The following is a 27,985-nucleotide window of genomic DNA, read 5'->3' on the forward strand; positions in this document are numbered from 1 at the left end:
TGAGCCAAAGTTTGTTTTCCTCTTCTCATTAACACAGCACCTGTTCAGCCTAATTGCAGCCTCTGTGGGCATCTAAAACTGACTCATCTCTGCTGTTTCCACTCACTCTTCTGTTTACTGACCTCAGAATAGTCCTGTTTAGAAGCCCTTTAAAACCAAAGTGCTGATTGATTCTTTCTGCTACAGAAGGAAGGAGGAAAGAAGGGAGAAAGAAAGAGAAATAGAGAGAAGGAAAAAGAAGGAGGAGAAGAAGAGAAAAGGGGAGGAAGAGCTTAAAAGAGAGAGAAAACCTTGGAAGTGTTCCACTGCAGTGGTCAGTAATTTCTGTTTCTCCTGAGTAAAGAAGTTTATTGCCCACCCCCCGCCCCCCTCTACTATTTTTAACCAGAGGACTAAGAATGAAGAAGCTGGAAAGATAGCTAACTTCTTTTGAATAAGATAATCAGCCTTTAACTTTTATATTCATTTTTAAATTTTTTTATTGATTAATTTTAGAGAGAAGACAGAGAGGGAAAGAAGGAAGGAGAGAGCAATTTATTGTTCCACTTATTTATGTATTCGTTGCTTGATTTTGTATGTGTCCTGACTGGGGATGGAACCTGCAACCTTGGTGTATTGGGACAGTGCTCTAACCAACAGAGGAAGGTCTATATTAAATTATTGAAAATTCCATGAAATATAGTCATGCTGATAGTCATCAAAAGAGATGAAATCATACAAGGCATGCTCTACCATCTATATAAAAATCACCCTGGGGTGGAGGGGGGGGAACGGTGCTGGTGAAAAAATGCACTTCTTGAATCTTTTTCTTTCCCTTATAATCAGAATCTCAGAGATAGAGTTGAAGATTCTAGTTTTTTTTTAGCAATTACCGCAGGGATTCTGAAATTACCATGGAAATAACATGGTAAGGATATTGTACCACTGTGATTGTTTCTTCTTTTTATTTTATTTTTGTGTTAATCCTCATCCTAGTATATTTTTCCATTGATTTTTAGAGAGAGTGGAAGGGAGGGGAAGAGACACAGGGAGAGAGAGAAACATCGATGTGAGAGAGACACATTAATTGTTGTGTGTCCAGGGATCAAGCCTGCAATCCAGGTACTTGCCCTTGACCAGAATTGAACCCAGAAGCCTTCAGTCTGCAAGCCAACCCTCTATCCACTGATCCAAACTGGCTAGGGCTCTTTTTTAAATTTTAAATAACTTTATTGAGATTATAATTTTGTTATTATAATTACCCATAAGTGTATAGGTCAAGAAATCTGAAAAATAAATAAACACATGTAACAATTATAAGATCAATATGGATATTAAACATTTTCATCACCCTAGAAAGTACCTTCATGTACCCATCCTCATCCCTGGTCTTAGCTCACCTTTGATCCAATTTCTATTAACCATACTAACATTGATTTTTTTCCTCACATTTCATATAAATATAATTGTACTATATATGCTCCTTTGTGTCTGATGTCTTGCTCAGAATAATGGTTTTGAGGTTTATCCATGTGGTATGTGTATCAGTAGTTTGTTTCTCTTTTATTGCTGAGTACTATTTCATTGGATGGATATACCACTATCTTTTTATCTAATCCATTATTGATGAACATTTGATCAATGACAATGGGAGCCTATTATGAATAAAGGTGCTACTAATACTTGTTTACAAATATTTTGTAGACATGTTTTCATTTCTCTTGGCAAATACCTGAGTGAAAAATATGAATCATGTGTTCATGGTATATTGTATACTTGACTCTATAAGACTTGATTAGATGCTACCTAATTGTTTTATCTAGTATTTAACATTTTACACATCCACCAACAATGCATGAGAGTTCTAGTTGTTCCACTTTCTTGCCAACAATTTGTCTTTCAAATTGTGGCTGTTATAGTAAATGTGAAGATCTATCTAATTGTAATTGGCATTTACTTATGACTAAAGATACGGAGCACATTTTCATGTACTTATTAGTCATTTATATATATTCTTTTGTAAGGTATTTATACACAGCTTTTTCCCATTTTATTATTGATAATTTGACTTTTTATTAAACTGTAAGAGATTTTTATATATTCTGGATAAAATTTCTTTGTCACGTACTTGTTTTAAAAAGATTTTATCTAAGTCTATGGCTTTACTTTTAAGTTTCTTAATGGTGTCTTTTCAACAGTACAAGTTTTTTAATTTTGATAAAGTCTAATTTGTTATTTTTTTCTTTTATGTTTTTTTGTGACCTAAGATATCTTTGCCTACTCCAAAGTCACACAGATTTTCTGTGTTTTCTTTCAAACTTTTATAGCTTTAGTTTTTAGGTTGAGACAAATGATTTACTTTTTACTTTTGTGAATAGTGTAAATTAGGGGTTGAGAATGATTTTTTTTAGCATAGTTCTAGCACCATTTTTGAAAATATGATTCTTCTCCATTGAATTACCTTGGAAACTTTGCCCAAAATCAATCGACCATTTGTGTATATATCTATTTGTGGACTAGTTATTGTATTTCATTACACTATGTATTTATCTTCATGACACTACCAGATAAGGTCAGTCTTGATTACTATAGCTTTATAGTAAGCCTTGAAAGCAGGTAGTATAAATCATCAAACTTTGTTTTCTTTTGCAAATTTATTTTGGCTACTTCAGGTCATTTTAATAAGGTTAGTTCAGAAGAATGCCTTTCTTTTCTATTTCTGAGGTTATTTTTTCTTAATTTTAATAATCCTTTTCTTAAAAGTTAAATAGGATATTCATTAATGAAACTACAAGGGTCTGGAATTTTGTGAATATATAAATTTATGATATGATTGTTCTTTCTCCTCCCACTCATTCTGTCTTCCCACATTTCTTTTCTCGTCCTCTGAGCTCATTTGTCAATAAAACATGAAACAAGAAAAAGTATGCCATTATTGATAACAGGAAAGATATGATTGCATGCCTCTTACTAATAGTGTATGTGGCTTTCATATATATATAATTTGTTTCCCAAACATCACATCTCCCTCTGGCTGTAAGAATGTCACACACTTTATTTACATTTTAATGTGTCTGTTCATACCAGCTCTATGTAGTGTCATTTGTTTGGTTGTCAAGCAACCTGCATACACAGTATGGTTTCACATTTCTAAGCTCACTCCCATTTTCAGTTTTGTCACTGATAATCATTTCATACTCAAAACTGTTTAACCAAAATTTCTCATCTGTTTTGATCCTCTCCTGAGTTATACTATGTCCAAACTTTTTAAAATCTATTCATACTTCGAGGAAATTTTAGTATAGAATAATTTTATATGAGGAAACAAGAATCAGTGACAAGAACATGGAGTAAAATAAATCTTGTTCAAATCCTACACTGACATTTTCTACTTGTGGAAAAAATAATAAGTGGTGTGTTGATTAAGCATATAGATGCTCAATCCATGGTGTAAAAATTATAAATTAAATATTGTACACAATATTTATATACTTTATATAGTATAAAATGAGAATACTTGGTAGAGGGTATAAGCAAACAGAAATTCTTAACTGCTTGATATATGTTTCTATTTGAGAAAAGATGTTGGTATAAACCAACCTGTCATTTATTTACAATTCAGCTTAAAGAATTGTACCATATCTAGCATCAGAAAGCTAGAGAGATGCATGAGAAACATGAAGGTTATAAATACAGGCAGAATGTAAAATGTGGTTCTTTCCTTTAAGAAATTTATGGACTCATTTGACAGCCAGCCATACATCTGAAACAATCACTTCATAATAGAAGGGATGTTATATCAATAGCTACTATTTATTGAGTGCCAAGCATTGTTTAGTTGTCTTATAGACATTGTTTATCATCTTACTTATCATCTCAAGCTAACTCTATAAGGTGTTATTATCCCCATGATACAGGTAAGAAAACTAAGTTTCAGGGAGGTGGAACTGACTAGCAACGTCACTCAACTAATAATAATAACAGTGATAGTCAACACTTATGGAGTGTCTACCATGTTCATCTTCAGTGGGACACAGTGATGGATTGTAGAGCACAGGAGATGGCTGATGGCCAGTTTTGCTCCCTGTAGTCCAAGGTCTCAGAAGTGCATTCTCATGGCTGCCACATTCTCTAAAGGACAGAGCCAGACATTTACCTCAAACCTTTTTTGCAGAGTACCCAGGAATTAATCATTTGCTTTGCCATTGAGCAGACTGAGATTCATCTGAGAGCGATACATAGAAACTGTCCTTTATGTGTTTCCAGAACCAAAGCTTGCTTAGAAATACTGTGAGGTCATTGCACCTGTATATTCTGGCTAATTCTCATCTCTATTTTCCTAACACAGTTAAGAATTGAGGTGTGGATTCACTGAGAATGCTATCCAAGCATCAAATTAAGCCTTGGTTAAATGTCTGCCTGATAAGTCTGACAATAACTATAATGGAGCAATGAGAAGAGTGAAATGAAGATATCTATTATTTATGATATTCTTTTGTTGAGAAATTTATTTCATCATTAATGTATCTGTAGGTGGAAATGTTTTCCTTATGATGGTTGCCTATATAATCTACATGCATTTGATGTAAAATATTTATACCTATGTGAAACAGAAAGTGTACCAATATTCTCTTGAAATTCTCATATATCTCCCTGGCTGCAGTTGCTAGAGGGAAAGACAGAAAATAATCATAGAGAACGGAGAGTTTTGAGCAATGGAGGAGAGTTTTACAAGTGGTCACATCCAAATTCAGTTAAGTCTGGAGCAGCTCTCACCGCAGTCATGGAGGGCGCCGATCTGCAGAAAACTTAAAAGATGAGGTTCTAATTTTGGGGTACTTGTGTAATTTTAGCCTTCCCTTCATTACACTGGTTTTCTTTTTTTTGGTATAGTAAATAGAAAAAGAAATAAATATCAGAGCAGTTCTCCCAAGTGTATTCCTTAGAAAATTGGGGTCATATACGTTTAATTGGTGTTATTCAAACAATAAAATTCTAAGACCAAATAAGGCTGTGGAAAAACAGTTTTAAACAAAGTTAAACAGTTTCTTGACTGTAGGATTATTCTCAGCCTTAATTATGTAAGGTAAGGCTGTCTAAGCAAGTCATGTATGTAGCATTTCTATGTATACATATATTTCTATGACTCTCCAAGCAAGTCACATATAAGTGCATCACATACAGCTTAACATTTATCCATCTGTTCCATGTTTCCACATGAGCTAGAGCTCTTTTTTACAATAACATCTTATGGGAGTCATGCTTTATAGGAAAGCAGTGGGAAATGCAGATTCAGAGTGATAAGTCAACAAAATCTATATAGATTGTATGTGATTTAGTCTGGGTACTTGAGGCTAAGGGTTTCTTCTTTAAGAACCGAGAGTCACCTGGAATGTATAATGTCGGCTCTCATCTTAGTCTAACATCCTCATATGCGTTAGTTTGAGCCAGCAGAATGTTAATGTGAACGCATTCATCAGGGAGCCCTCATAGAAACAGGTCAAATAAATTAGAGGACTGTTGGAGTATCATTAATAAGAGATACCTTAGTCAGGCCGACGTACCCAGAAATTACAGTTAATAATGTAAGGCTTAGAGAAACACACCCCTGGAAAGCACAGGCAAATACAGCCCTGGTGGGAAGTGCCTGAAGAAAGGCTGTTTGGATAGGACCTGCCAGTCCTACAAAGGGGACCACACAGACTCCTCTGGACTGGGTGTGTCACCCTCGCCAGATCCATCACACAGAAGAATGAAACTAAGGCAGCTGAATGGGCCCACTGCCACGGCTGCAAAACTTAACCTGTCATGGCTAGCACACTCTTGTGCTATCTCTTGGGACTAGACTCATGCAGCACACAGTGCTAGCCACCTACTTTTCCTCCCCTGCACCATTATTTACAAGACATGTTAATAAGTTTCTTCCCATGAAGTCTATGCCAATGCTCACTCCCACCATCAGAAGAAAAATACTACTCTATCTGCTAACTAGAGTCACTAAATCTGCTTTGATTAATAGATTGGCCGTTATATTTCTTTTTCTGCAAATTATACATTTCCTTCTTTTGTCCAATTACCTGTTGGTTAACAGGTAATTGATGTTGGTTTCTTCCTTTCTTCCTTATTCTATCTTTCTTTCTGAAAAAGTTACCATTTTAGATTCTTCATGGAATAAGTCTTAAATAATTAAGTATAGTACTTGTTTAAGCACAACTGGAACTATGTTTCTACTCCCTCCCACAGTAGAGTTATAGAAGATTACACCAAATTTCACTCTTAGAATTCTTTCTGATGACAAAAATATTGACATTTCCATTCCCAGGCAGACCCCAAATGTGGCAGCTTCTAGCAGCAGCATGCTGGATGCTTCTTCTTGGACCTCTATGTGGTTATCACAAGAAAGGAAGCACCACAAATCCTGAAGCTCATATGAATATTGTAAGTCACTCATTAAAGAAAAAACTAAGATAAAGAATTATTAAGTTATCATCATTTTAGTTATAACTGATGTGCTTATCTAGTTTTCAACAATTCTAAATTGCCTAAATCTGTGCCTCCTCCCCTGTTCCTTGACATGGCTAACTAACATAAGGGTTGAAAGATCTGATTCAAGTTGGGGAGTAATATTCCTTTTCCTGGTAGTTGAGCTACCATCTGATGGTGCCTTACTAGAGAACATCAGCCCATACTGGTGATCTCTATAGAGTATCCTTAAGTTCTTCCTGAGTTTTATTTTCTAGAGCAATTTCTGTGATTTGTGAGCTATATTGGTGTACTCTTAGTTTAGTAAGCCAGAATTGGTTTCGGTTGTTTTTAACCGAAAGTACCTTAACATGCAGGAATTCATACCAGAGGTGGAATGGAATGGAATTAATAGAGTGGAATAGTGCCAGGCAAAAAAAAAAAAAAGACAAATGACCAATGTCTACTGTAGGCTTTATTCTAATGGGATACTCCATATTTCTGTATGCAATTGTACACTATTGATGTCCTTATCCACACCACTTTATATTAGAACTTTAAGGATGGAACTATCAGTTTTAAAATTAGTGTCTCATCTTTTTTGTTCTTTACAATGTATCCAGCAGGTACCCCTAATCTTCTATCACACTGCTGAACCCACAGTCTATGAATATATGTCCTTAATCCAAATTTTCCTTTCCTCCCATATTCACACACATTTTCTTGTCCTGGTCTAAATGCTTTTTGGCTCTTAATTATTCTGTAATGATAATAAGAATAATGAACATTACAGAACACTTACTTTGTGCCAGGCACTGTTCTACATTCTTTATGTATGATCCTCACAACAAATCTGTGAAGTTACTATTATTATCTTTATTTTATAGTTGAGGGAAATGAGACCCAGAAAGGTAAAGTAACTTTCCAAAAGTTTCACAGCTAATAAGAGGAAGCATTGGAATCCAGTGTCATATTGTTAGTCTCTCGAGTCTGAGCTTATAACCACTACTTAATGTGGCCCCATATGTATACACACCTCTTGTGTGCCTGGCATGGGTTAATACCTAATTTTGTGTTAAGGGCTTCCTTTGGCGCTAAACTTACTTTGGCTTTAATTTTTGTCTTTATCGTTTCCTAGTTGTACAACCTCCGACAGATTGTTAATCTTCTGGAAAATTTGTTTTCTTAACTCCAAAAAGGGATATATAGTCAAACTCGTTTCTCGAAAGTCATCTTGAACAATTCGTTTTTTGACCAAGTTGTTCACAGAAAAAATGTCTCGGTTGTCCAATCAAACTTTGATTATCAACCTGACAACCCTTTCACGCTGATACCTCAGTATGACAAATAGCACCTCTCAGGCAACAAAGGAGAGAATACTTTTGTTGCTGTCGAAATAGACTAGTACAGCTTTAAAACATAAAGAGGCGATCAAGAGTGCTAATGTTGCTTAGGGTGTGAAAGAAGCAATGATCACAGGCAATGTTGTTGAGTTGGATAAATGAGAGAGAAGCAGTTAGCTAGTGACAATATTTTGGAGGCAGTGATATATGAACAAGCAAAGATGCTGCAAGCTGGTCTGAAAGACACCCCTGGCCTGGACCGAGCACTCAAAGTGATTCCTTTAAGGCTAGTAGGGGCTGGTTCACTAAAGTTAAGAAAAGCAGTGTTTATTTATAGATTATACAGCACATTAGGCATGCACGTAGATAAGAAAGGTTAAAACAGGGAACCATTTGGGCTTCTGGAACTGATTAACTCAATTTACATTTTTAATGGGGAAAAAATTATTCTGTTTTTGAACAAATTGCTTCTCGAACAGCCTTCCAGAACGAATTAAGTTTGAGAACCAAGGTGCCACTGTAATTCTATCTGAAAGGCTATTTATTGAGGTTAATAAAACGGGGATATAAACCATCTTCTATACAATAAACAATAGTTCTCTTTCTTGTACTGTTGTGGTTGGTATATCTCTTGTTTACTCCTCTAGAGCCACTCTGTATTTTCTTACATTGTTTTTTCTGTCTAAGAGGCTGACCTGTAAGAATAACTAGGACAACAAGCTCCCTTGAACTTTAGTTTTCAGATCAGTTCATACAATGGAAACCCTGAACAGATCAGAAGGAAGGAGGAGAGTGCAATCAGATGAGTTATTGTCCTGGAGGTCACCTTAGGCAGGCTGTCTCTCTGCTAGAGGTCACAGCTCCTCTCAATGTGGCCCTCTGACTTTCTCATTCTGATTCTGGTAACCACTTCCTCGCATCTCCTTTAAGGTAATAGGGAGGTAACAGCTCACTTGCTACTAGACTTAAGATACTACACTATCACCTGTGGCTTCCCCCATTAGATGACCACATAATTTCTTGTCCAAACATTTTGAGAATGAGCTAGTGTGTATTAATAATACCAGGCCAGGAGAAACCAGGATGTATAGTCACCTAACCTTGCCTCACCCATGCTTTGCATGCATCCATCCCCAGTTTAAAACCCTCTTCAAGTTATCCTGATTTTCCTGCTTTATTCTGTCTCCATACGTTGGGGAAGAGTAGGCTGTGGCTGAAAGTACTATATTGCAATGCAGGTATAAAAATCAAGAGATCACAACATAAATAGATATATATTTTTCCTCTTTCCAGAGCCAAATTATTTCTTACTGGGGTTATCCTTATGAAAATTATGATGTTGTGACAAAAGATGGCTATATCCTCGGAATTTACAGGATTCCTCACGGGAGAGGATGTCCAAGAACAGGTAGGGTTTATTTTGTTACAAAAGAAATAATGCCTAAAGTAGAGATTCCTCGATGTGCTGATAGCAGCAAAGCAGTTTTTGTTCTCAACAGAGCCGCGTGCCTTCCCATCAAAGGAGGAAAATCATCACCTCCTCCTCTACTACTCTCTTTCATTTGTATAACCCAGTGGTCGGCAAACTGCGACTCGCGAGCCACATGCGGCTGTTTGGCCCCTTGAGTGTGGCTCTTCCACAAAATACCACGGCCTGGGTGAGTCTATTTTGAAGAAGTGGCATTAGAAGAAGTTTAAGTTTAAAAAATTTGACTCTCAAAAGAAATTTCAATCGTTGTACTGTTGCTATTTGGCTCTGTTGACTAATGAGTTTGCCGACCACTGGTATAACCCTTTGGAATTTTTCCAGAATTTTCCTATACACTGTTTATTTAGCCTTTTCTTCGCTTTACCCTCCTTCCTAAAAAGCACAAAAAGAAAACTTGGTCTTACTCTAGAGATAACTACTTTCCAGCTTAAATCTAGAAATTGAAAGGTCATTTTGACACTGTCTTCTCCCTTACCTCCTGTATACAGCCAATCACCAAGATCTATTCATTTTGCCTTCTAAATTTCTTTCTGATTTGCAAACTTCTTTCAGCTTTAATATCGCTCAAGTGTAGGTTAACACATCATTATCATCTATTGCTTCAACTAGTACAATAGCTTTCTAACTGGTATTATATCAGTTGTAATTAGTCCTCCACCCAAGTCAGTGGGATTTTATTTTCTTAAGTAAATCTGACCCTATTAGTTCTATGCTTGAACTTAATGCAAGAGCCATTTCTAGCTCCCTGCAATATATGTTGATATCTGTAGAGAAAAGAGGGATCCATTTGGCAAGAACTCTGTACTTTCTTTTCTGATTTTTAGCTCCATTTATTCTTTGGAGTGTTGTATAACAAACTCCCTAACATTAGAAGGGTTAATTATTTAAAGAGACCATCTAAATTGGAATGGTGTTGACTTAATCCACTCCCACAAATAACTCTATTTTTTTTAAAATATGTTTTTATTTATTTTTAGGAAGAGAGGAACGGAGAGGGATAGAAAGACAGAAACATCGATCAGTGGTCTCCTGCACACCCCCTATTGAGGATTGATCCCACAACCTGGCCATGTGCCCTGACCAGGAATTAAACCTGTGACCTCTTGGTTCCTTGGTTGACATTCAGGAGCCACACTGGCCTGGCTACTCTAGTTTCTTTATAAATACTCACGAGGACTTTCTTTTCACAAACGTTTATCTTATGATCTCTGCCAGGTAGCTGCCAAAATGCATGAGATGGAAAGCTGCCTCTATAATGAGAAGCTGCCTGAGGGCTCAGATCAGAGAGAGGCGACTGCTATTTGGCGGTACTTAACTTTAGTAGAATTTGGAATACCTCTTCTTTCTGTTTTCTGAAAAGGTGCATAAATGGGCATAGCTCCTTGCTTCCAAGTGGCTGAAGAGTCCTTTCTAGCCTACCCAATCTCAGGAAACTGGTGCAGCACCAAACGTGACCTTCACAAACCATTTATAAAAGACAAAATAATTCCGGTCACTCCTGTCTCCTCTCTAAGTTTTCAACACCATTTCCTAACTTCCTCCGTTTTCTTTGCTGTTTCTTAGTCAAATTGTTTCCATTCTACGTTATGAATAGGGCTATTATACCAAATTAACAATTTTATATTGCACTAGAGGCCCAGTGCATAATTTAATCATGCACCTGGTGCACCAGCGGGCTGGCTGTCCTCCGGTGCCCCAGGCCTTCCGAAAGCCTCCGGCGCTGCGGAGGCTTTCGAAAGGCCTTGCGCCGGAGCAGACAGCCGGCCAGGTCCCCCGCTTTGGCCTTTGATCGCGGGGGACCTGGCCGGCTGTCCACCGGTGCCCCAGGCCTTCCGAAAGCCTCCGGCAGCCATGGTACAGACGCTGAGCTCGCGGCGCCAGTGGCGCCGCGAGCTCAGCGTCCTGCTGGCCCAATCAGCTACCCCGGCCACCCTGAGTCCCGCCCCCTGCGCCTCCTGCTGGCCCAATCGTGGGCGTAGCGGAGTGATGGTAATTTACATATTACCATTTTATTATGTAGGATAACATTTCACTTAAGTTCTTGAATGTTGCTTTCTGAGAGTGCAAATTAAATTAAGCTGTGTTTGTAAAATCTAGCATAGTGCCTGGCATTCAACAGATGGCATTTTTATGGTTTTTGTTATTATTTTGAGAAAAAGTTAGTTTTGTTATCATATACTCCTTGAGGAATAAAATATTATTGATATGAATAATAATAGAGCAAATACTTATTGTGCTGGACAGTCTTATGTATTTTAATTCTAATTTAATTCTTGTGACTACACTATGAGATAACGTTTTATTATTGCCCATTAAGCAGATAAGTGAACTGAGTTAACCATGAAGGTTAATACATAGTAGAATAGATTTTGAACCAGGAAATCTGACTCCAGCTCCTACAGAACAATACAAAACATGATATAAAATCCAAATTTTACAAAGAGAAAAATAAGACATACAGAAGGTAAATAACTTGCCCAAGTAAGTAGTTCAGAAAGGACTAGAACCTAGGTTTGCCTGGCACCAAATTTCATCTTTTCGTGCATATACTACAGGAAGGCAGGAAAGAGACTTTTCTTATAGACACTGAGGAAATTGACGTGAAATTCTTGTTGCCTGTTTTGCAGACCCAAGGCCTGTTGTGTATTTGCAACATGGCTTAGTTGCATCTGCCACTAACTGGATTTGCAACTTGCCCAACAACAGCTTGGCTTTCCTTCTAGCAGATACTGGTTATGATGTGTGGATGGGGAACAGCCGGGGAAATACCTGGTCCAGAAAACACTTGAAATTCTCACCCAAATCACCAGAATTCTGGGCCTTCAGGTAAGAATATATATATAATAAAGTGTGTATTTTGTCATTTATATACGAATGAACACGCTTTGATTTTTTCCTTTTTGTTCAAATGCATCCAATGGAATTCACAAGAAGAAAACGAATATTTCCACCTCTACCCAGACTTTCTTTACAGGCTCTGAAAAAAATGCCCTTATTATTGCATTTATGTTTGTTTTTAAAACACCACTTGCTGTACACATGTGTATGCAAAATATATATGCAAAAAAAATCAAAACGCAAAGGTCAGCTTTAGAAAGGTTAATTCCAAGACTATGATTGTCCATATGGACCCCAAAAGAAGTTGATATAGTGCTTTTATTAAAGAGGAATTGATTGAGAAATGGGACCAGAAACAAGGTTTTAGTTGAAAAGCTTGTGAACCAGACACTCAAATGTTTACTCTCCGAAAAGTGAAAGAAGTCTGCCCTCCATTGGCGGACAGTGCTGAAACCTGGCCCTGGAGTCAGGTGTTGGTCATAGGATCAAACCCCGGTATTTGCATAAGAGCTAAGAACCATGCCTTGAAGGTCATTAAAGCTGTTTTTCCCTTGGCCTCATTCCTGCCTTATACCTGGAAGTGATTTTGCATTTCCTAATTCCACACCCAGTGCAGTTGTGTCATTGAACTATTGCAAATAACATGATGGTTTCCTACATGAGTGTTTTCCCAACCTCACACCTGAAAAAAAGCACCTGAGGTGATTGATAAATACTCAGATTACCTGAGGTCTCCCCTGACTCAGTGTTTCTTGGCTGAGGTCTGCAAAAACGGTTTGCTTTATTCTAGGTCATTGTTCTTTTTAAGGGAGTTTGGTAAATCTGCTGTAGAATTAAGTGAAATATGACTGGCCTTTTAGGAAAAGCCTTTGTAGACCTTTGCAAATCAGATTTTTCTGATTCCAGTTTCTTAACAATGTTATTTTTGCAATCAAGGTGACATCCTCAAAAGTCACAGAGACCCATAATATCACATATTGACTCTAGTCTTATATTTAAGAAAAGCTAATGTCTGCAATGAATGTGTTTGGATATTTCAGGCCTAACAATGAGATATGTTTTTCCAATTTTGTTGTTTTCTTCTTTCGCAGTTTGGATGAGATGGCTAAATATGATCTTCCAGCCACGATTGATTTTATTGTAGAGAAGACTGGACAGGAGCGACTCTTCTATGTGGGCCACTCCCAAGGCACCACCATCGGTGTGTTTGGGGCAGGTGTGATCTGAGAGTGTCAGAGGATCTTCTTCCATATTTACGAAAGGGGTCAGGATTTATTCCCTCTGTGCAGTCTCTAGCTTGGGGACTTGAGGTGGGAAACCATTTCCTCTGGCTGATTTTTGAAGATTAAATGAAACAAGGACCACAGCAGTGATTTCTTTTCCCATTGGACTGAATCTATGTAGATTCATAATTATGCCAGAAGGATTATTTATAATTCTCTCATAATACATAAACATATTTATTATGAGAGAATTATTCATTTATGTGCACAACAAACAATTTCCAGACACCGGGTTAGAAGTAAATATGACATACATCTTTCCTTTAAAGATCTCGTAGTCTAGAGAAGACACCAAAAGGAGAGCAGAAGATTACAAATCCCACTGATTATATGCCACAATTAGTGTGCCTTTCACTTCCCAGGGTGCACTGGGCTAGGCTGGATGTGGATGGGGCCATGCCTCAAAGCCATGAGACACTTCACTCCTTTCACTGCTCCCCATTCAGCTACAGACCTCAACAATGCCAACAGCATTTCCCCCAGTCTCTTTTCTATATCTTAATCCTAATTAGGTTTCCAGTATAAAGCAGGTCTTTATATGCCTGTCCTGTACTATGCACTTTACATACATTCTCTCATTGAAAACTACAGACATGTGAAACCATTATCATCTATATTTTACAAATGGCTGAATATAGAGATCCTTTCTAATGGTGATACTGCCAAATAATATGTATGTATTTTAACCTTCGAAAGAATCATTCTATGAGGATTCTATTTTCCACATTTATAGCTTAAGAAAACTGAGACTTATGCAGGGTAGATAATGTACCCAAGTCTTCACACAGCTGGTGAATGGGAAGCCAAAATTATAACTCAGTTTGTCTGATACTAAAGACTATGGTTGAGCAAGAATAGTCCTAGGAGTTTACCTAGACATGCCCCACAAAGGATATTTGAACCCTCTCTGCAACTCTTGTCCTCTCTGGGGACAGAAAACACTATTCTGAATTAGCCAATTCCATTCTTGAGAAATTTAGAAAATCCTTTCTACAAATGGTGTTTACTTTGAGTTATTTTGTATTTGTTTTGTTGTTGTTGTTAATATAATACTTCTGCTATCATTTAAGATAAATTAATAATTGTTATAAACTAGTGTCTTTTTTTCTTTCAGCTTTCATAGCATTCTCTACCAATCCAGAGCTGGCTAAAAGGATTAAAATATTTTTTGCATTGGCTCCAGTCATTACAGTGAAATACACCCACAGTCCTATGAGAAAATTAACAAATCTTTCCAGAGAAGCAGTCAAGGTATGTGACTTCCCTAAGTTTAAACCTATAGAACAAAAACTAGCTCTGTTCCCACTGATTTCAATAGAAGGAAACCAAATGACATTTTACAAACCTCTGAGACTATAATAGGTGTTGGAGGTATTCGTGTAAGCTTATTGATGATGTGCAATTTTAGTAATAGAGTTCAGGGGGCTCACTCTGATGCCATTCTACCCTATTATCTTCATCAATGTCTTCTCTCTCATGTATGTTATTCCTCAATTACAGATAAAGCAAAGGCTGAATTGAGTAATTGATTTGTTTAATTCTAGTAGGTTAAATTTCTCCCCAGTGGCCACTGGTTTCTGAGGGGCAGTATAGAGTAGTGGTTGAGATCACAGCATGAAGCCAGGTGGGGTCTTTGACCCCAGATTTTTCTATTAGCTGACAGCTAACTAAACTGATCATTTATCAAGGAGAATTGGTCTATGTGTGTTGGTGTGTTTTCCTGTTGCATATTAATATGGCTTCTCCCCTAGTAGACAAAAGGTAATCACAGTGTATAATTGAAATCAATGATTTCAATGAAAGCAAATAAAGCTGAGACAATTTTTATAGAATACAGGGATTTGGGTTGGTAAAAAAAAATAATAATAAGCAAATTAACCTATGATGAGTCAATTCTATACTTACACAACCCAGAAATACAATAGCAGGAAAACCACTAAGCAACATGGAAAATGCTCACATATCCCTCTTGTACCATAGAGATTCAGTCTAGACTGGGCCCTATGCTGGGTAAATAGCTTGCTAATTTATTTTAGCATTTCCACACAGTTAAGAGATATTTCGAGATGGTGGGCTCTTCCTATTTTTCTCAATTTGTACAGCTCTGCTTCAGCCTTTCACATGTTTTGTTATAACGGTGGTGTAGTGCAGTTCAAGTCAATTCTGTGAAAATATATCTAGGAGCTACTATTTCAAAAGCATAGCATCAGAAAATGGCTATGTCTATAAAGATACATTCAGCTGATTGATATGACTGAAAATTAGGGTGCATGTGAGAATCGTGGTAGACCTGACTAAGGGACAGTAGGGGACAGTAAATGGAAAGCAGTTGTGTCATGTTAAGGAGTTTATATTTTTGTTCTGTTAGTAATGGGAAGCCAATGAAGTATGTTAAGCAGAGAAATGGCTTGATCAGTTTTGTAGTGTAGGAAGCAGTTATAGGGTTAAGCCTCGGACTGACCTGCTGGCAAAGTCTCAAACAAGTCCCAGCTTGGAGGGCACAGTCCTCTAAGCATAATTAAGCTGGATCTTCTAACTGCTCCCTAGATCTTTCCTGGGTAGCTAATGGGCTGTGGGAGGGGCAGCAAGTGCTGCCAAAACAAGTGAAACTTACAAGAACATTGTAAATTACCTTGTTTGCCCCTGACTATAAATAAAGCATCAGCTTTGCAATCTGGATCTGTTCTGTGGCCTCAGCCAGGCACAGAAGATCCACCTAGACCCAGCTTATTCTCTTGTCTGTATTTTTCTTCATCCTTCACCAGCCCTCCCTCTGGCTCGCCCAACCCTTGGCTGTGCTGGCGTGGCCCATTGTAGTTTTAGAAAGGCTGCCCTGAAAGAGCTTTAACTCCAATAGAGGAGCTACCACATGTGACCCACTAATTCCTAATTCTTTCTCTTTTCTCTAAATTGTAGCTTGCTTTGACCCTTTGCTTTTTTACATATTATCTACAATAAGGATTATTAATATTGCCTCCATTTCTTAAAAGAAGAACTTGAGTCTCAGAGAGGCTAAGCATTCTGTCCCAAATCACCTAGCGAATGGATAACAGAACCAGAATTTGAATCCAGATCTGATCAGACCATCCATGGTCAGTGCTCTTTTTATATGTTGTCATTTTCCATGCCAACCTGAAGAAGTCAGTCTTGGATCCTTATGCAGCCAAACAGGCTATAGAATCCAGTATGTAGCTACTTATGGAGCTCAGCTATTGAATCCAGTCCATGTTCTGCTTGGCCAGCATGGGGCCATGTGTGCAGAATAAAAGGGGAGAGGGTTTTTCTAATTCTCACACAGGTACCAAAAGAAGAAGCATAACTCTATACTGTTATGTGACAAACATGCCCCCTCCAGAACAAATTTGGAATTACAGTGACATGTCAGCATGTTTCCCACTCTCCAAGTGGATGCCATATGGCTAGTTAGTCTGCATTATTACCCTCCCTTTTAGGTTAAGAGAGCAATTATTTATTCTTGGGTAAATGTGTGGTAGTTTAGCTGAGTCATTCATGCATGGACATAGAAGTGGAGTCAAGTCAGTGCTAATTCACTCAGTCTTTAGGAAAGTCAACTGTCAGAACAAAGAACAAGGACCCCTTATGATAGATATAACCTCTTTCTTCGATCGTATTTTCATGGCTGATTACTCTCTGAATTGGCTGTTTTTTTTCACATGAATTTTCTGCCAAGTGTGGATGACAAAGATTATGGTAAATGAAAAACAAAAATGTCCACTGAGTAAAATCAGATCCTGCCTTCTACTTTAATTAACTTATTCCTGTGGAGATCTATTTAAGTTATCACACTTGAGAACATAGATGTCAACATTATTTTAAAAGATAGGTACTATTATTAAATTACCATGTAGACAGTTACATAGGAAGAGTTACAATTTGTTAAGTGGATTAACCCACTGATTGGGATAAAGTGAATAGAGGCCAGAATAAATTAGATAATTTCTGCAATGGTTAATTATTGTTTGCCAGACCTAAAGAAGTATGATTTCAATGAGTTTAACATATTGTAGCCTCTCCCTTCTTTCCTTATTTCCTCCCTCCCTCTCTCTCTCTGGCACAAAGGGTTATATTAAGTCATGACATATCATATACTTCATTAATATTCCATGGAATATAAGATATTCCATTGAATGAAGATTACCTTTAACTATATAAGGTAACTATTTTTTAAACTCAGAATTTAACAAATTACAACCAGTAGGAATTTACTAGATCTAGTTTACCAGAGATAGTGTAAGACATTGAAGTATATTCGTGCAATAAAAGTAAATGCTAGTTATTTTTGTCCTTTAGTTATAACTGCCAGTTAATGAAGGATTCCAGGAGAGAGATATGACAGTTTATTTGTTTTTTACTATAAATGGATGTTTCCAAAAGTTTTAAGAATAACAAGAAATCTTTTCAGCTTTATATCTAGTTTATTATCCTAAGATTATAAAACTAGTTATTATTTTTAAAAAGGCAAGATTGCACTTATATGCAAGGAGTTTAGATATTAATTTATGTTTTAATTTCAAGGATTCTTAAAGTTCAAAAGATAAGTTAAACTTACTTGTAACATTGCTTGAAATTCCACTAGTAGAGATTCATTTCTTTGGGTTCAGTTTTTGCCTCTAGAGTTCATTAAAAGATTCTGCAAGGAATGACTCTTTAAGTCTGTGTCAGTCACTAAATATAATAATAACCTTGTATTTAGAATGTTTACTGGTTTCTAGAAAATGCACGAGGTGCCTTTTAAACATGAACTATTATCTTCACAGCAGTCCTACTTAGTGCATATTAAGTTTCCATTTTATAGTTGAGAAATTTCAGGGTAATAGCAAGTAAATACTTTCCTAAGGTATAAGAGACAGAGTCCAAAATCAAACCAAAGTATCCCTTACTCCAAAGCCTTAACAGTGTTCTATGGGAACTAGTTTCTTAAGGGACGTTACAAAAATACTCCAAGTAAAGGATCTTGGGAAAAGAGTTGAGTTGGGAGAACTACAAGGACAAAATTTAACAGAACTCCCAGTTTCACTGAGTTATACGTACTAAGCAGATGTCATCTTCTGTCTAGTACTTATCTGAATTACCACTCATTTTCCACTCTTGACATACACATCTATGAAATTTGATTGTGTCTTAAATTGAACTTGCAGGTGTTATTTGGTGACAAGATGTTCTCTCCTCATACATTACTTGAACAATTCATTGCCACCAAAGTGTGCAACCGGAAGCTATTTCATCGTATTTGTAGCAACTTCCTATTTTCTTTTTGTGGATTTGATCCAAAAAACTTAAACATGGTATGTATAAATACTTGGATTGGGAAAGAAATTGTTTTGTTAAACAGCAGTTAGGAGATTTCATTCTAAATTGCATACAAACTACATTCAAGGTCTTTTTTTTGTCTCTGGAAATGTAATTAGCATGTTCATGGCTTCCCACCAAAGCAGAGTCTACCTGCTTTAGTAGGAGGATTTGAGAAGGTTTTTTGCTGAAAATTCTCATCAACTCTTGCTAGTGGCCAAAGCACCACATTGAAAAGTCCTTCACTTTGACTATGGCTATGGTTTTGAAATTTATCTTGCTGTGCTTGAGCCCTATCTCTGACCTACTGAAGTAGAATTTTAGGGAGTGAGCTCAGGCATCTCTATTTTTTAAAATCAATTTTTTACTTTCATAAGTGATGTGGAAATGGCCATTTTGTGAGCCACTTCTTTAACCCAAAGGGATAAGGGAGTGGCTCTTCAATGATAGCTATACATTCACTGTTTAAGGGATATAAAAGAGAGGAATAAATGTTAGAGTTCTTGTCCAGTCCTTTCCGACTTAACTGAGATCCTTTCCTTTTTTTTAGTTAACACTAGCTGACCCAAAGAGTGGGAATGGGAAAGAGGAAGTTACTATTTATTCCCCAGCCAGGGAGGAGATATGTTTGAAACAAAGCTGAAGTTGATTTCCACCTATGTCACAAATTCTGCCCAGAGACTTGTATCCCTCTGTCAGTGGAAAGCACTGATTAACACTTTCTTTGCTTTCAATCTTTCTTTATGAAAGATTGTTTATGCAAAACATGCCTTAGCGACTGCCTTTTCACATTCTTAGGGAATCTATGCTTGCCTATCACTTTGATGGAAGCATTTCATGTAGGTAAAGGTAAGTAAAAAGACCCTTAAGCAAACTCAATAGAGGTAATTTCAAAAGCACCCACTCAACATGGTTTGAGAGTTTGCTAAAGAAAGACTTCACAAAATAACACAGTAGAACATAAATTGGGGGGCCCTTGTTGTATATTTATATAGTCAGAATGCCTTTTTTCCCCTTACTGTTGGGGACTGGACTATGGAATATTACAATGCCTGCAAGAATGTTTATTTTAGTACAGTATAACCAGGAATACCTACGTAGAGCACTTGTAGAACCTTGAAAAATACACATGTCCAGAACTCATTCTTAGAGATTTTAATATTGATTCTAGGTTTGGGTAACTCATAAGTAGTTGTATTTTTTTTATTTTTTTTTTTAGCTCCAAGATGTTTCTGATGTTAACTTTGGTGGAAAATAACTTTTTGTATACTAAAAAAATGCAATTGAAATTATAAAAAAAAATCAAGTGTTTTTAAAATTCAGAATAAATTTAAAAGTTAATGGAGGTTAAAATATTGGATGGATTGTGCCCCACAAACTTTCAAAGAGCTCTGCAGAATATTACCACATTTTAAAAACCAGATGACAAAGGCAACATTCAGATTTGTTCTCAATGTCTTACAATGAACAACTTTCTCGGAATGTCTTTTGGGACATGACATTGGGTGAAGAAGAAGGTCAATGACTTCTTGTCATCTTAGACCTGTCCCAGGTGGGACTGGAAAGAAATGATGTATTACCTTTTGTCGTTGACTAGAGGGATGCCCTCTGTGAGATCTATGAGACCCTGCTCAGGACAGAAGAACAGAGCTAAGGGAAGGGAAAGTTCTTAAAGATGGGCTTTTTTGGTTAATGAGTCTTCAGAGGGTATGCTATATGTTTATTCCTAAAAGAAAAACAGAGAAAAGATATTCAAATTTACTTGTGATATTATATGATGAGCCTTCAAATGAGACATAATCTCTTTACTTTACAGAGTCGCTTGGATGTTTATTTGGCACAGAGTCCGGCAGGAACATCTGTTCAGAACATGCTACACTGGGCCCAGGTACATGCTTCCTGTTTCTGATATGAGGCACACACATCTCTGCAAGATCCCCTAGGAGCGCTCCCCGAGAACTCCCTGCAGGGTTTTGCAGGCACCTGCCACTGTCCAGTTGATGTTCCTAGAATCGGCATAAACTCGTGCTGATTTCCTTTATTCCCTTCTAGTCTTCACATCTTCAGTGTCTGGAGTTTGGGCTTGGTTCCTAGACATATTCACTAATTCTGATCCTTAGATTACTCCAAACTGCTTTTTCTAGGAAAACTTGTATTTCCTCCTCTTGGAAATCACCAGCTTTAATAGAACTTTATATGCCATGATATAGACTATTTCACCCTCCAGTTGGCATAGAGGCCATTTCAGAGTGTGAAAATAATTCAGAGAAATAATTCAGAGAAAATTAAATATTAGGGAGGGATTAAAATAGATTAATGTTGTCTATTTTTACCCTCAGCTTTGTGTGTGTGGGTATTACTCTATTACTCAATATTTGACAAGCTCAAAGATAAGTGAAATTCAATTAGTATAGTTGTCTGACCCAAGTGTGTGTGTGTGTGTGTGTGTGTGTGTGTGTGTGTGTGTGTGAAAGAGAGAGAGAGAGAGAGAGAGAGAGAGAGAGAGAGAGAGAGAGAGAAGGTATTTCTCAAAGTTTTAATATAGCTGAGATCCGTAGGAATTTGCATTTTAACCTACACCCTGTTCTTTGCTGTAAAATTTAGAATCACTGCTCTAGATAACCTGACACACTAGTTGAGAGTTTCTGAAATTCTTTGAAGAGTTCTACCTCCAGGAGATAAGCCTTCACATTCAAATAGGGGGAAAAAGTTTGAGTCATAGGGCCTCCTACTGGTGAGGAGACAGAGACTCTCTGATGGGCATGACCTTTCAGGCAATACAACTTCAATTTCATATTTATTGAGCATTTACTATATGTTCTTCTGCTATTTATGTACATGGTTTCATTCAGTATCATCAAATTCATTCTCATAACAATCTTTCAATAAAGACATTGATATCTCCATTCTACAAATGGAAGCTCCTCCAGTTGCAGGCTCCTCCCTGGCCTGGGCCCCTGGTCGGGGCTCATGCAAGAGGCAACCAATCGATTTGTTTCTCTCACATCGATATTTCTCTCTGTCTTTCCCTCTCTCCTCCACTCTCTAAATAGCCAATCCCTTACACATGCACAGCTGACTCTTCTTAAAACGTACCCTTCTCTGGCAGGAAGTCCTCTTCAGGATAGAAATAAAGGTGGGGGATAAAATATTTGGTCATAAGTTACTTAGACAAAGATGCAGATGATGGTAGTAATATTAGTGAAAAGAGATTTGTTGAACATTTCTAGGTGCTACACGTTTTCATGCATTGCCCTATTTAATCTTCACAACCTACAAGAAGAATATTATTGTCATTCCTATTTCACAGGTGAGAAAATAGGTTTAGAGAAGATAAATATCTTGTCCTGGACCACCGGTTCAATATTCCATTAAGCCTTGATTCAAACCGGGTCTGTTTGATGCTAGAATCCAAGTTCCTAGCTAGTACAGTCTATTGCTTCCCATTGTTGAAAATTTGCAGAATTTCAATAACAAAAGGTTGTTGCCTTGGTCAATATAAATCTGATGGGAATCATTTAAAACTAAAAATCAAGTTTAAATCAATGGTTGTGGAAAAAAACACCCTTAGAGCCCTAGCCAATTTGGCTCAGTGAATAGAGTGTAGGCCTGTGAACCAGAGGGTCCTGGGTTCGATTCCGGTCAAGAGCATGTACCTCAGTTGCAGGCTCCTCCCTGGCCCAGGCCCCTGGTCGGGGCTCATGCAGGAGGCAACCAATTGATGTGTTTCTCTCACATCAATATTTCTCTCTGTCTTTCCTTCTCTCTTCCACTCTCTAAATATCAATAGAAAAATATCCTTGGGTTAGGATAAATAAATAAATAAATGAGTAAACACACACACACACACACAAACCTTTAGAGTAGTCAGAGAATAATTTAATGAAGTGCTTGATGTAAAGGTAAAAATTATCTGTCTCTTCTAATCTGCATGGGTGGCAAATAACAGAAAAAGGAACCCCTAGGTGTATGAATCTTTCTATTCCAATATCTGATCTAAAATTAAAATGCAAACATAGGCATGCATGGCGCCTCAGACATGCAGCCTGTGGCCACATTACTGATAAGGCGGCTGGATGTTTGGCCTTGCAGACAAAAGTACACAGCCATGCCACACCTCTCACGAGAAGCACTGAGAAGTTCTGTGAATAAACATTCCTTTCAATAGTAACAAATTTGTTTAAGAATAGTGAGTAACATTATAATATCCTAGTCCACCTGATAAGGATAATAAGGTTTAAAGTTGTTTAAGAATAATGGCAGTCATTTTTTAATGTAGGAGTTACATAGGTGGTGCCTTTAAAAATTATGTATAAAAATTGCTTAAGCCAAGATATTTAAGAATCATTCCATTCAGCATCTTTTAAAAAAATGTCTGTATATAGCATTGTAACACTTAAAGGCATTGCTGTCTGAGGATTTTCATTGGAAAATTATAGGGGGGGGATATAAGCTTGACAATTAGTTTCATTAATTAATACTAGTATAAATTTGTATCATTTTTATTATTTGGCTTATTACTCTTTATGGAATTTTCTCATGTGCTAAAGAGTGGAACATAATGTCAATCTTCTCTGTATATTTCTTGTTTACTATCTCTAAATGTATGTTTTTATGTCATTTTAATGTGTTTATTCTTTGTATTTTGTTATAGGCAGTTAATTCTGGTCTGTTCCAAGCTTATGATTGGGGAAACCCTTATCAGAACATGATACACTTCCAGCAGGTATGATAATAACAATCATCAGTTGCATACTGCAAATGAACTAATAAATATAGGGTGGGGCAAAAGTAGGTTTACAGTTGTGAGTATGCAAAAGAGTTTATTCTTGTATTATCATTATTCATCATATTATTTTCATATGAACAACTATAAACCTACTTTTGTCCCACCCTGTATAGTATCCACTCATTAAGCACTTACTAGGTCCCAAACTATGCCAGCTATACTATGCCAGCTATTTTATGTAGATCAGATGTTACTTATTGGTTTCTTACCATGTGCTGTATCATTATTTTTGATCTTCACGATGACCTTGCAATGCTCAAAGAGATTAGATAAATTGTCGAAATTATTTAGCTAGTAAAGAAACAAAATATGATCCAGGGGTTTCTGGATCTAAAGTTCATTCTTCTTCCACTATCTTCTCAAAGAGAGAGAGAGAGAGAGAGAGAGAGAGAGAGAGAGAGAGAGAGAGAAAAGAAGAAAGAACTCTTAGCACTTGAGACCATATTTTAAAGAGAGAAATAAAGATACATAATTTATGTTTCTAGAGCATATTCTCTGACTTCTTATCCATCTCTCATAAAATGAGCTAACACTGTCTTATTAGTTCTTGGAAAGTCATTTGCTATTCATTTTTTAAAAAAACAATAAAGGATAATTAAAGATACACCGGACAGAAATATTCCCCTCAGGAAGAAGCAGTGCTATCAGCCAGAGAATGGTATGTCAAGATATTTCCTGACATTATCTATGAAAACCGGGTAGGGTACATGCCTAGGTTGTGGGCTTGATCCCCAGTAGGAGGTGTTCAAGAGGCAGCAGATCAATTTTTCTCTCTCTCCCCTTCTCACTTCCTCTCTGTCTCTCTCTCTCTAAAACATAATAATAATATTAAAATAAAATAATTTCAAAAAGATACAAGGGTTTTACAAATCAGGGCTGAGGAAATTTGGAAACTTTTTGACTAGCAAATTTAAAGTGCCACCATATTAACTACAACAGAACAAATGCATAACTTAACTGGTGTGAAAAATCTGATTTTCCTCTAAACTGCTATGGTTATATGTGTGTAAGTGGGTATGCCCAAACACACAAACATGCTATGTCAAAGTACCATTTACTCTTGTAATTAACCGATTCCCTGCTTTAGCAAGAGTATATAGCTGCCTCAGGAAAAGCTGTTAGATGATGGCCTCACCCTGTGAGACTGAGATACCTGTTTGTATGAGACCTGACTCACAGGTATTAGCTTTATCATTATGCTTACAGATTCTGTTTTTTAAAATGGTGATTCATGTTTCACTATGAAGAGTTTGTGTAGGACTTTGGGAAAAAATAAGAAAAACCCAAACAAACTGAGGGTAAAGTGTTTGTATTTTTAAAAGCAATAAACATAGTCACAACTATAAGTAATAACACTATAAATTATTCATGTGTAATTACCAAAGTAATCACCAATCTTTTACTACTAAGAAAGTTTAAAAAAAATTTCTTGGCCAAAAGACACCATGTATCACTTGGATCCTAATCTTTTTTTTTTAAATATATTTTATTGATTTTTTACAGAGAGGAAGAGAGAGGGATAGAGAGTTAGAAACATAGATGAGAGAAAAACATGGATCAGCTGCCTCTTGCACACCCCCTACTGGGGATGTGCCAGCAACCAAGGTACATGCCCTTGACCGGAATCAAACCTGGGACCCTTGAGTCAGCAGGCCGACGCTCTATCCACCGAGCCAAACCGGTTTCGGCTTGGATCCTAATCTTAATATTCCTTTTTGCTTTGCCATCTTTCTGGGCTCCCCCATTCATCCTTAGCAGGATATTAAATCATTGCAGTAAAGGTATTCTGATTTCAGGGGCTCTTCAGATCCCCTCTGTGTCCTACAGTTTGCTAATATTTGTTGCTGCCTCTGTGTTGTGTTGTCATGTATTCTTTATCTGTGTCTTTGCATTTGAATATTTATGCTTTCTATTATTCTACTGAAAAGATTATAGAGTCAGAAAAATCATGCCTCTTCTTTCATCAGTTGCACTTTGCATTTGAGCCCCTGGACCAGGCTTTCCTGAGTCCACCCCCGCTTTGCATGCACTACTGGTCAGTGCTAACCTGCACTCATTTCCTTCCCTGCCCTTCACATTGCCTTGGCATAACCACACATTCTCGTTTACCACTTGGTCCTAAGCTCAGGTCCAATGCCTCCCAGTATGATGCGTAGAGGTGATGTGCTTTAAATAGGCAGTAATGCAGAGACACAGACACCAGCCCATCAATTAGCAGTAACATCTGAAATGACTATAGCAGTGTGCTCTGCCTGAATACCACCCTGCAAAGAGAATGCAGGGTGCATAGTCGCTAAGTTGGGTCTCCCTCAGGCATATTTCTAGTTCTCTAAGAAACCTCTCTCTAGCCAAGGTTTCCTAAGGATCTACCTCTCTGTCCACGTTACAGTGCCTTCTTAATCTTGCTGCCAAAATGAACTATGGTATATTCATCTGCTCAGGCTGAGATTTAAAAAAAAAATACCATAACTGAGTTGCTTAAACAACAGAAATGTATTTGTCACAGTTCTGGAAGTTGGAAGTCTGAGAACAGGGCGGCAGCCTAGTCGGGCTCTGGGGAGGGCTCCCGTTGGCTTGCCGAGCGCCTCCTCCTTGCTCTGTGCTCACATGGTCTTTCCGCGGTGTATGCTCGTGGAGAGAGAAAGAGACCTCTGTCTCCCCTCCTTATAAGGCCATCAATTCTATTGGATTAGAACCCCATTTAACCTAATCACCTCCTAAAAGCCTTATCTCCAAATACAATCACATTTGGGATAGGGTTTCAACATGTGAATTTAGAGGGAAAACAAGTTAGTCCATAGCGGATGGTAAAAGTTAAGACTTTCAGTTGCAAGTAGCAGAAACAAACTCTATTATACTGCTTTACTGAACTAAAAAGTATAATGCTAAACTCCCAATAGCCAGGAACTTAAACACTGGCATTGGGGCTCGCCCTCTCTTGCCTTTTCTCTCTCAGTTCTGCTTTCATATGCTGTTTCCATTCTTAAGTTCTTTCCAAGATAGTAGTAGTAGGATGGTGACTGATGTATCTAGCTCACACATTTCTTCCAACTGCAAACCCAAAGAAAAAAGGCAATATTTTTCTTAATAGCTCTGGTAAAAAGTTCCAGAGAGAATGCGGGCCCTGCTTTAGTCATCTATATATATATATAAAAGCCTAAGCAACTGTTCTACTGTTCGACCGGTAGCTATAACACACACTGACCACCAGGGTGCAGACGCTCCGACCAGTAGGTTAGCTTGCTGTTGGGGTCCGGCTGATCGGGACTGGGTGAGATGGGCCGGACACACCCTGGAGCCCTCCCATGGTCCCTCCTGGGCCCAACCGTGCACCAGTGGGGTCCCTTGGCCTGGCCTGCACCCTCTCATAATCGTGGACCCCTTGGGGGATGTTAGAGAGCCACAGGCCAGGCCGAGAGACCCCACCAGTGCATAAATCCATGCACTGGTCCTCTAGTCTCATATAATCATTGTGGCCAGAAGAATGAAGAATGAATTGCCCATGCCTGATCATCTGGACTACCCTGGAATCGGGGGAGTGGGATTTGTCAAATCAGCATGAGAGTGGTGTTACCAGAAAGAAGGGGGCAGGGAAAACTTGCCAGGCCTGATTTTTCTGTAACAGGCTGGCTTTTTAACATCGTATTTCCAATGTGTGTTTTTATGTACGGGTCTCAACGCTCCCTGAAGAGGCTGCTCAAATGTCAATAATTCCCTGGGCCCAGACTTCTGCATATGTGGAGGGCTATTTATATTTGTCCTATTTTATCCCATCCAAAATTTTGTTTAAAAAGGACACATTCCCAGTCCAAGTGTTACTAGAAAGATGCCCCCCACCCCCAAAGAAATAAGTGTCTCTTTTCTCTAGGATCCTTTTCTATTTCCCCAAAAGTGCAAATCAAAAATATAATGGTGGTCTTTTTAAATTTACAATTCATATTTTTGCACTAAAGTGTTTTCAAGTAAATTTAACATTTTAATGTTTACATATCATTAAGTGTATCCTAACTGCACATTTTTAACATTTAAAGTACATGCTTAAAAACTGATTTTGTTACTTCTCTAACGTGATTTTTTGTGAAAACTCTTCTTTTTTCTCTCCCTCTCTTTAATTGCATTTAGCTTACACCTCCCTTATACAACGTTACTAAGATGGAAGTGCCAACAGCAATGTGGAGTGGTGGACATGACCGTGTGGCTGATCCCAGGGACATTGAAAATGTACTCCCAAACATTACCAGACTTATTTATTACAAATTTATTCCACACTACAATCATGTGGATTTTTACCTTGGACAGGATGCACCCCAGGAAATTTACCAAGACCTAATTAGAATGATGGAGGACTATTTCTAAAACCAAGCACCTTTTTCTAAGCAAGCAAGTTTTCATGATAATAATGTGGCACACAGACCCAAAGGTAACCCCTCCAATGATTTTTACCTCCTCATGTCCATGCATTTGTGTAGCTCACCTTCCTTGAGTTAGGGAG

At 37.6% G+C, this 27,985-nt stretch overlaps 1 protein-coding gene across 1 annotated transcript; it reads left to right on the forward strand.

Moving 5' to 3' along the window:
* Window positions 1–1,082: 1,082 nt before the first annotated feature.
* Window positions 1,083–27,849, forward strand: LIPK (lipase family member K; the record flags this gene model as incomplete). Its single annotated transcript, XM_079794060.1, has 10 exons — window positions 1,083–1,101; window positions 6,302–6,417; window positions 9,078–9,192; window positions 11,901–12,099; window positions 13,203–13,312; window positions 14,509–14,645; window positions 18,554–18,700; window positions 20,521–20,592; window positions 23,359–23,430; window positions 27,616–27,849. Exons 2-10 carry the CDS (start codon window positions 6,313–6,315, stop codon window positions 27,847–27,849), a joined length of 1,191 nt encoding a protein of 396 aa, XP_079650186.1. The 5' UTR covers window positions 1,083–1,101; window positions 6,302–6,312.
* Between the last annotated feature and the right edge of the window lie 136 nt (window positions 27,850–27,985).

This window comes from Cnephaeus nilssonii, assembly GCF_951640355.1.
Source record: "Cnephaeus nilssonii genome assembly, chromosome: 16".
Lineage (NCBI taxonomy): Eukaryota > Metazoa > Chordata > Mammalia > Chiroptera > Vespertilionidae > Cnephaeus > Cnephaeus nilssonii.